The sequence below is a fragment of the Humulus lupulus genome, chromosome 5 (assembly GCF_963169125.1).
Source record: "Humulus lupulus chromosome 5, drHumLupu1.1, whole genome shotgun sequence".
NCBI classification, from domain to species: Eukaryota; Viridiplantae; Streptophyta; class Magnoliopsida; order Rosales; family Cannabaceae; genus Humulus; species Humulus lupulus.
The window spans coordinates 114,884,081-114,894,715 of NC_084797.1; the positions used below are offsets into that span (position 1 = coordinate 114,884,081).

A 10,635-nucleotide genomic window follows, 5' to 3' on the forward strand; every position below is an offset into this window, starting at 1 on the left:
GCCACGCTCCAAGGACCATTTTAGAGGTCCTCGCACCTTTTTCAGCCAGCTGTCCTCCAGGTTTAGGGTTTTGTCCTCGGGATCTAGAAGAGTTGTCAGGTGTCAGTAACCAGAATATGAGCCATCAAAGATCGTTTGATGACCTTTTGGAGAGCCTCGAGTAGTGGTGTCGAGTCGCACACCCGACAATCAATATTTCCCACTACGCCGCCTGACATGGAGAAACGTGCAGCTACACTCTGACACTATTAGATGCATGTTCCTCATAAAGCTAGTAAACAACTTTCTGCAATGGGCACTGTGCAATCTGCCTGTGTCGTAGTCTCTATTTTGTGTACCATTTTTTGCTTTAATTCAACATTAATACCATAAGGGGGAAATTGATATGAGAAATTAAAGGAAATGATCCAAAATAAATTCATCAAGAAGTTAATGTTCTCATTTTTAAAATTGTAGATAAATGACCCTTTTACATTATTGATTACCTGAATTGCCCTTTTTTATAATTTATTTATTTATTTTGGACTGTATGACTTTAATATAGTGGTATATGTATATTAGTTTTGTTTAATTAGTTTTTATTTTAAAGTTATATTGATTTTTTAAGTTTTTTATAGGTTATTGGTATATTATTTTCCAATAAGTGTATATGTTTTTTTGTGGTATCGTATATAATTTTTTTTTGTGATATTTAATTTATATTTTATTATGCATAGTGGCAGTATATAATTTTGGTTCATGGTATATACATTTTAATGGTAGTATATAACTTTGCTAGCATAGTATATACATTTTTTAGTAATAATTTTGTAAGTTTTGATGGTATATATTATTTTTCAACTCAGTATATATATTTTGTGGTATGGTATATCATTCAACAACCCATAAAAAACGAAAAAAAATCAAAATAACTTTAAAATAAAAACTAATACACATATACCATAATATTAAAATATTTAGAATAAAATAGTAATTTGTTAAATGGTGTATTTGGTAATATATGATATTAAATAGATGATTAAGCTATTTTACTACAAAATTAAAAACATGGACATTTACTTACTTTCACACAACATTAATAGTCATTTTGCATCATGCCCAATTGATATTAATAATACAAATTTGACTTTAATGACCCCAACCTCTAGGGTATATCCATATATGGGATTCGAATTTTAGAGAGAGAAACTCTGTAACTCAGTGTAATATATACGCTGCCTGAGAACTACCATTGAAGCATGCCAAGCTTCAAGCTCACTAATTACGAGAGATTCGTTGACTAAGTCTGAACTACATAAAATTCTTGTATTTATTTCCATTATTTTTTTTAAACTCTCATATTAAATTAAAAACGATAGTCAACAAATGATATTTTATAATATATAAATTTATATTAATATAATTATTAAATATTTAGTTTTGTATTCTATATTATTATAATAATGTTATTTTATAATATTTGAATTTGTAGTAATATAATTAAAAAATATTTATTTTTAATTAGTTTTAAAAATATATTACGTTAATTATTAAGAGTATTTGGTTAATGTTAACAAAAACAAACGTTAAAACCAAATATTTCTTTTATCAATACAACTTTGATGTGGCGGTGTCCATATATTCGTCCTCGTGGAACAAGTTGGAAGCACAACATAGATTTTTGTCTTTGGTATTAATTGACGAATTAATTTATTTAAAGAAATATGGATAACTTGTGGATGAACATGGACAATGGATAGCGAAGTTGTTATTTTGACTTTTCAATTATATATGAAATAAAAATTGAGGGATATAACTATCCTTTATAAATGAACATCTTTCGATAAATTCCAAACCCTCCATTTAATGCTGGGTATGAAAACACGCTGTAAAGTGTGTTGTGCAGAGTCTAAAATTAAGGGTAGACCATACACTTGTCTTTAGTGGGATCCACACACAGATCTCTCTTCATATACAGCAAAGATTGATTCAGAATGGCTGGTGTGATTGTGACCACTCTTTTGCATTCTTTTTGAGTAGTCAGAACCATATTCTCTAAAAATAAATATATATATATTAAAGGAGTAATGATATATGCACTCAAAATATACACCTAAATATTATACCAAATATTATACACAGTCATATGGCAGATTAGACTAGCCAATCATATTAATTAAAACTGGGACCTACTGTTTTAAAAAGCAGTGACACTTTACTGTGTGTAATATTTAGGTGTATATTTTAGGTGCACATATCATTACTCATATTAAAATGCAATGAATATATCTTAAATTCTCAAAAATTAAAAACTTTGAAATATGAGAACAGCTCGGTAAGATATGTTAGATAAAAAAAAGAGAAGAAGAAGATAGTATACTTATGTAATAATTAATAATAACATATTAGTAGTACATGTGGCTTTCTTTTATTACTCATTTTTACTGACTCGATGATTTAAATTCCTGCAGAGAGATAAAGAGTTGAGGCAAATACAATTAGTAACAAGGAACTGTCTGACTTTGTTGAAATATTATAGATGCATATATATATATATATATATTTGTATAAAGAGAGAAAAACTGGCAGATTATTAATGGCAAAACAACCGTAGTACTCACTCTCTTGGCCTCTTTTCTTCTGATAAGATCAAAGCGCTCAACTTTGATCGTTGTAAAAATGGTAATAAAGGAACAATCATTACACCAAATATATGAATGAGTGACATTTGAATTTGTGGCATTTGTCAAAAAATGTCACAATAATAGTATTTTAGTGACATTTGATTAAAAATGTCATATTAGTAAGAATAAATTACATTTTAATTAGTGGCATTTTTTTTTTAAATGTCACTATATATATATATGATTTAGTGACATTTGATAAAAAATGTCACTATTTTGTGAATATTTAGTTTTAGTAGCATTAAAAAAATGTCACTAGAATATATATGTAGTGACATTGTAAAAATGACACAAAATTTAGTATTTAGTGACATTTCAAAAGTGTTAGTGATTTTTTGGTGGCATTTTTTATTTGTCAATTATTTTTTAATTTGTTTTTGTTTTACAAACAAATACTATGAGTTTAAATGTAGTTTTTTTTAGGCCTAATAATAGATGAAAAAATAATCAAATAAATACTAGCATAGGATTAACTCCATAAATATTATTAAGACAGATAAAATTTAGCAATTTATGCAAAATATTAATAAGAAAAATAATTACAATAATTAAGCTTCTTCATCCATGTCATTTGTATCAAATGACAATGATGTATCAATAGTTATGTCTTGCATATCTTCCCTAACCAAACTAACATTTCCATCCGCAATATCAATAGTTGTGCTACAAACCTCAGTTTGCACATAAGACTCCACATTTTCATCGTGTGATTGCATGCTCATATTATAATAGTCTCTAGGATTTATTTTTAAAGCAACATGCCATCCTTCGTGTTTGAGGTCTTCGATATACATTACTTGTTCTGCTTGAGAAGCTAGTATAAAGGGCTCGTTGTCACGTAGCAATCTTGAAAAGTTGACTCTTGTGCAATCATTTTCTTTTTTAACGCCACTTCTTGAAACCCAATCACACTTAAATAACAAAACATGATTTTCTGAAGAATAATCTAGTTCTATAATATCAGTTAACATTCCATAAAATGTAACCTCTTCGAAAACAAGATTTGGATCCCTACTACTTGCGAAACTTTGAGTCTTCGCAATCATAATAACTCCACTATTTTGAGTTCTTAAGTTCTTTTCGATTTCTTTTGTGTGAAACCTGAAACCATTTATTAGATATCTTTTAAATCGAAAGGAAACATTATTTGGTCCTTTTTCCAAACAACGTAAATCTTCAGATACTCGATTATCCCCATTATCATATAATTCTTCTACCTAATTTGACAAAAAGTAATAATTATAGTCAATGTTTATGTGACTTATTAAGTTAATGCAAATTTTATAAAAAAAAAAAAACAACTTACCTTGTTAGCAAACCATGAAGGAAATGATTGGCTATGAATCTGATCGATGGTCATTGTTGTTTGACGAGAGTTTTGTTGTGCAATCATATTACGATGTTCCCTACAAAATGAATTAGTATTAGTCATAATTATAAAATGTTTGACTTTTTTATTATTATTAGAGATATAATAAATGACACTTACTCAATAAATGAATCTACGATATTGCAATTAAATAACACATATCGATGTGCCTTAACTTTTGTATCCTCATCTAAAGTCTCTGTATCTATTTTGCCCAAATGTCGACCTGTCGTTTGGAAAGTAGGCAATGTTTCTCCATTTGATTCAATATTACTGTAATTTCTAGGCTTGCGATTAAATTTCGTCTCCACACCTTCCATGTATCTTGAGCAAAATGTCAAACATTCATCAGCTAAATATCCTTCGGCAATACAACCTTCTGGTTTGCTTTTGTTCCGAACGTATGACTTTAACTTAGACAAGTATCTATAATTATACATAGAAAAAAATATTAAAACAAATGTCTTGCAATTAAATAAAATGAAAATCAATCAAGATTTTTACCTTTCAATAGGATACATGCAACGGTTCCAGAAATTCTTGCCTCATATGCTAAGTGTATCACCAAATGAACCATGATATCAAAAAATGATGGGGGAAATAATTTTTCAAGATTACGAAGAATGATAGGTATTTGTTGTTCAAGTTGCATAAAATCTTGTGGTCGAGCAACTTTTGAATACATCATGTGAAACTAGTTGCTCAAAGTACTTAAATATTGACGAACATGCGAACTTGATATTCCCCTTAGTGCTAGTGGTAGTAATTGAGTCATAATAATATGAAAATCATGACTTTTGAGCCCATAAATTTTTCTTTGCCTTACATCAACACATCTAGAAATGTTGGCAGCATATCCATCTGGAACTTTGATTGTCTTTAGAAATCGACAAAAGACAATTTTTTCGTTTTTGCTTAATGTAAAACATGCAGGGGGGATGACAGTTTTCTTAGACTCACTCTCCTTTGGATGAAGTTCAGATCTAATACCCATATACTTTAAATCAAGACGCGCATTCAAATTGTCTTTGTTTTTTGCATCTAAACTCAATAATGTCCCAATCAAACTTTCACATACATTCTTTTCAATATGCATCACATCAAGATTGTGTTGTAATAAATTATCTTTCCAATATGGCAATTAAAAAAATATACTCTCTTTTTTCCAACCATATGGAAATGGAGGATTAACCGCTGTCTTCCCAAATTTAATTTGGTAGCCTGCTAGCGTATCCAGTATCATAGAGCCACTTAATGGTGTTGGAGCCATTCTTTTCTCTTCTGTGCCGTCAAAAGACTTTTCATCATTTCTAAATGGATCGTTGATTACTAACCATCGTCGATGACCCATATAACAATGTTTTTTACTGTACTTCAACCACAAATAGCAAGTGTCTTCATGACAAGATGGGCACGCATATTTTCCTTTTGTGCTCCATCCTGATAAGTTTGCATATGCTGGAAAGTCACTGATAGTCCATAGTAGCGATGCCCGCATATTAAAGTTCTTTTTGGTAGATGCATCAAAAGTTTTAACTCCAATTTCCCATAAATCCTTTAGCTCTTCAATCAATGGCTTCAAATATACGTCAATATTATTTCCAGGTGCATCTGGACCGGGTATGAGTAAAGACATAATGAAATTGGGTTATTTCCACAGCGGAAGATTATATGGTATCAAAATAACTAGCCATGTACTGTGGCTAACACTTAATGTTTTGAAAGGATTCATTCCATCAGAAGCTAACCCAAGTCTAACATTTCGTGGATCTGCAGCAAAATCCTTGTGGTTGTGATCAAAAGTAATCCATGCTGGAGAATCTCTTGGGTGTCTCATACAACCATCACTTGTATGCTCTTTTTTATGATGCCATGTCATAAAATCAGATGTTTTTGATGACATAAATAATCTTTGTAACCTTGGTATCAACGGAAAGTGGCGCAAGACTTTAGCTTCACTCCTATTTTGATAATTAAAATGTAAGGTTAGTATAATCTAGAAAGTATGTTGACTAAAAAAATTAAGAATATAAATTGTTATATTTAACATACCTTGGTGTAGAGCATACTTCACATTCTGTGTCATTAGCATGTTCTTTTCTATACAACATGCAATCTTTCGGACATGCATCAATTTTCTCGTAATCAAGTCCTAGCATGTTGATTAATTTTTTGGTCTCATAAAAAGAATTGGATAATTTTCACCTTTTGGTAACGCTCTTTTAAATAAGTCAAGTGCCTTGCCAAATGATTTGTCACTCCATCCAAACATGCACTTAATATGAAATAATTGAATAACAAATGAGAGCTTTGTAAAACTAGTACAACCTGGGTAAAGTTCTTTCTCTGCATCTTTTATCAAATCATAAAATTCTTTTGCTTTCGCATTTGGTTCATCGCTTTCGCCTTGAAGATTATCATAATTATGCCTTCTTTGGTTAATTTTTAATTACAAGAATATGTTCATTTGTAGAAGGAGGATGGTGGAAGTACACCCACACGTGCATCTATGTTTAAAATTTGCTACACAAAGAAGGATAAGAGTGTTGTTGATGAAAACACAAAAGAAGCAATGGTATGTTGAATACTTCTTAATTATTGTGTTATATATCCTGAGCATGTTGTTTTATTACTTCTTAACTTATATTAATTAATGATAGTTACGATTACAAGAGAAAGAAGAATTGAATGAAGATGCTTCAAAAGAAAAGAGTATGAATGACACTTTTTTTGAAGTTATGGGTAAAGAAAAACATGGATCAGTTCGCATGTATGGATTTGGTGTTTGTCCATCTGATGTGTGGGAAAACAAATCCACTTGGAGGCGAAATCAAAAGGAGTATGTAGATGCCCTGAAATCTAAAATAAATGAGTTAACATCTCAAGTTCAAACTCTTTCGAGCAAACAAAACAATGTCAATGACATATCTATTGTACAAGTTGAGGTTAGACTTTTAGTTTTTCTTTAAATTTGATTATTATTATTATTCAATAATTTGTAGTAATTAAAATTGAATATGTGTATGTGCAGGCTCCGAATCATAATGACAATGTCACGTCTTCACAACTGGTTAAGTTTTTATAAAATGATTTCTAAGATTACTAACAATAAACTAATTTATTTTATTAATATACTATTATAAATGTAGGCCAAAAGTGCTTGTCCGTCACCTAACAAAGAACCACAACGTTCACTATTATTTTCATCTTCATCATATGATACTCCTGTTGCTGAAGTAAATAGTACCCCAATATTGCTTAACTATTTAAACATATCTTTTACTATTGAATCCATTTGTGTATATATATTTATGTCATAATTTATATTGTCCAGGTCGGAGAAGTGGTTAATCTTAAGAGTGTCACTAATGATCCTCAAACAATTGTTATCGGTCTAGTTAGTAGTAAGGATCCATCAAAAGAAGTTGGAGGGAAAGAGCTCGGAAATTTCTTTTCTGAAGCTATTGTTCAAGTTCCTATCCAACCTACCGAGCAATTAATTAGAGCATATGGATGTTTTAAGACAATTGGTGAAGTTGTTGGAGCACCTATTGCATGACCGACGGCATTTGTGGTAAGCTGAATACAATTTTAAATCAATTCTCTTGCATTAAATATCATTATATATGTGTACAAATAATTATATGTTTGTTATTTGTTTTGCTAAAAAAATATGCAGATTTCATGAGAATCAGATACACAACTCCATGACTCAATAATGTGATTTTATTGTCTTAGAAAAATAGATTCATGTAAATATTTCATTTTCGTTGATGATGTATGGATATTTTAAATATAATTTTCATTGTTGTTGTTGTAAAAAAAATTGTTATGTTACTTATATTTTTATATTATTATAATATTTATGTGTCAATTTTTTTTATTATTAGAATGTATATTGAAATATTAAGTTAAATTTGTACTAAAATATTTTAAATCAATTATTATTTAATATATGGAAAACATTGAATGACATGCCTAATATTATTTTAATTGAAACAAATTCTATATTATAAAAATATTTTTCAATAGGATTTTAAAAAAAAATGTCACTGATATAACTTACTAGTATTTTTTACATTTTTGAAATGTCACTAAAAAAATTCTTTGAATATAAAAATAAATAAATAATAAATAATTTAGTGACATTTTAAGGTGTTACTAATTAGGATTAAATGGCATTTTAAAATGCCACTAAAAAATCAATTTAGTGGCACTTGAATTTTTAGTGACACTAGAATAACTTACATTTGCCACAAATGTCACTAAAATATTAAATGTCACTAAATATTAATAATAGTGGCATTTAAAAATGTTACTAATTCATATATTTGGTGTAGTAAATCCAGTTTTTACGTATCAAAGAAGAAAAAAAGCCATGCCTTGCAATATCTATTCCAGGAAATGAAGAGGGTAACTTTTATCCAGATGAATGCCAATATTGATTGCACTTGTCAGTATATCAGACATCGTTTGATGTGTTTATGTAATAATATAGGTACTGGTAACCATTAAAAAAATAGTTTTTTATTTAATTATTTAAAAATTTGATAATTAAATATAAAAAGCGTTTAGTAATTTTATTTTTATTTTTTATTTTTTTAAATTTTAAACAAAATTTATTAAATTTTGAAAATAGAAAATTTTCACTTTCAAAATTTTTTTAAACAGTTTTTATTTTTTCCTTCTCTTCTTCAATAAAAATAAAAGTTATCAAACACGTTTATTATTTTTTGTTTTTAAAAACAAAAAAACAAAAATAGTTACCAAACATATTTTTATTTTTTAAAAATAAAAAAACAAAAATAAAATAATATTTCTATTTTTGTGTTTAAAAAATTTTAAAACAAAAATTTTACCAAACGGACCATAGTTAAGCTATATTTGTACAAGTTTTAAGAGTTTTATTTGCATAGTTTAGGTCCCAATTTTTTTTTATAGCAATTAGTTTTCAATTTTTATATTTTGGTTCACAGAGGACTCTAATATTATATTTTATTAAATAAAACCTAATTTATAAATAAAAAATGAGATTTTTAACCAAAAAAAATATAACACCCATTTTTTTCTTTTTAACATTTTTAATTAATTAATTATTACTATAAATATATTATTTTTTGTAAATTAACCTAAATATTCTTATCACTTAAATTATACTTCTAAATATTTAATATATTACTTATATATATACTAATTAGTTTTTCTTTTTAATAAATTTTCAAAATTTATTAAGTTAGTATCTATCTATAAAATAATTTTTTTCTCACTACAATTTTTTCTTCTTAAACTCTTCCTGAATTGTTAAAAATTATTTCCACCTTTGTAATTTATTGCTAAATTTTTTTTTTGTGTGGAATTTTTTTTAAACAAATTATGAGGAGTTTAAATAAAAATGTATGCAGTGAAAAAAAATGATATATATAGAAGCACTTTTAAAAAATTTCATCATATAAACGTTTTTATTAAAAATAATAAACTAAATAATATATAAGTGGTTTATTAAATATTTTAGATGTATAATAAAAAATATATATTATTATTTCTAAATATTTCAAAACAATATTTAGAATAATTACTGAAATAATATATTTAATAATAATTAATTAATTAAAAAAAATAAATACTATGTATTTTTATTGTTAAAATTATATTTTACTCTTATAAATTATGATTTATTTAATAAAATATAATATTAAAATCCTATTAAAATCGATACAATTAGAGTGATATAACTAATTAAGCTTGGTCAACCACATACTATTTAACCATAAATGAACATATAACATATTTCATATTATAATCGTCGTAAATAAGTTTGGTCTTAGCTAAAAGGACAAAATTCGAATATTATTGGTATCCAAAGTAATAGAACGCATCACATGTATCTCCAATCCGATTTCGCCACGTGTACGGTCCTTTTTTTCCTTCTGTGAGGAGCAGAGGTATCTTTAAAGTACATATACAGAAGTGTTTTTTCTTTTCTTTTTTTCGTCTTATTTTTGTTGTTTTTTAATTTTTTTAATTAATGAGATTTTTTAATAGTTCTATGGATAGGGAGGGAAACTCGCACTTCGTACTTGTGAAGTGGGTGTTCGCCACGTGTACATAAAGAAAATGCTTTGGTTTCCCAAATCTCTAACCCCATACTCCATGAACAGAGGTGGCAACTAACGAGCTAAAGGCTTGAGAATGGGAAGCACGAAGCTACATTGTTTCTTTTAATGAAACACAAAGAAAAGATATTAAAAAAGCTAGATATAATCATGAAACAAGATAAGGGGCACCATACATTCAAATGCATCATATAGGAGGGGGACCATATGTTTGTTTTTCTTTTGGACTATATATGAGGGGACCGTTATATAAATATATATATTTATATACGTACTACAAGTATATATGCATGATAAATTAGTTTTACTATTACGAATTTTAGGGCCAAATTATAATCTAGATGAGCCTGCAATATTGTTTCTTTTAATGAAACATAAGAAAAGAATTGTAAAGAAGCAAGCAATGAAGAAAGGGTCGGTTAATTGGGGGACCATATTTATATATAATTTATTTCTTTTAGTGTGATTGTGAAGGGGGGACCATTAAACA

The 10,635-nt window shown here is 27.8% G+C and overlaps 2 protein-coding genes across 2 annotated transcripts; one reads left to right on the top strand and one right to left on the bottom strand.

Moving 5' to 3' along the window:
* Positions 1-3,211: 3,211 nt before the first annotated feature.
* On the bottom strand, positions 3,212-6,191 carry LOC133779394 (uncharacterized). The gene is made up of 7 exons (XM_062219361.1): positions 6,085-6,191; positions 5,731-5,993; positions 5,188-5,643; positions 4,854-5,073; positions 4,153-4,458; positions 3,970-4,069; positions 3,212-3,880 (listed from the first exon to the last, which is right to left on the bottom strand). Exons 1-7 carry the CDS (start codon positions 6,189-6,191, stop codon positions 3,212-3,214), a joined length of 2,121 nt encoding a protein of 706 aa, XP_062075345.1.
* Positions 6,192-6,541: 350 nt separating this feature from the next.
* LOC133779395 (uncharacterized) lies at positions 6,542-7,591 on the top strand. The gene is made up of 5 exons (XM_062219362.1): positions 6,542-6,607; positions 6,693-6,977; positions 7,064-7,102; positions 7,182-7,268; positions 7,367-7,591. The coding sequence occupies exons 1-5, from the start codon at positions 6,542-6,544 to the stop codon at positions 7,589-7,591; spliced, it is 702 nt and encodes a 233-aa protein (XP_062075346.1).
* Positions 7,592-10,635: the final 3,044 nt, after the last annotated feature.

Coding starts and splice junctions, on each gene's coding strand:
- LOC133779394 (XM_062219361.1), bottom strand. CDS start 6,191: ATGCTAGGACTTGATTACGAGAAAATTGATGCATGTCCGAAAGATTGC. Junction 5,644..5,730: donor AACATTAAGTGTTAGCCACA/GTACATGGCTAG, acceptor TACCCGGTCCAG/ATGCACCTGGAAATAATATT. Junction 3,881..3,969: donor CTTCATGGTTTGCTAACAAG/GTAAGTTGTTTT, acceptor TTGTCAAATTAG/GTAGAAGAATTATATGATAA.
- LOC133779395 (XM_062219362.1), top strand. CDS start 6,542: ATGTTTAAAATTTGCTACACAAAGAAGGATAAGAGTGTTGTTGATGAA. Junction 6,608..6,692: donor AAAACACAAAAGAAGCAATG/GTATGTTGAATA, acceptor AATTAATGATAG/TTACGATTACAAGAGAAAGA. Junction 6,978..7,063: donor TATCTATTGTACAAGTTGAG/GTTAGACTTTTA, acceptor GTGTATGTGCAG/GCTCCGAATCATAATGACAA.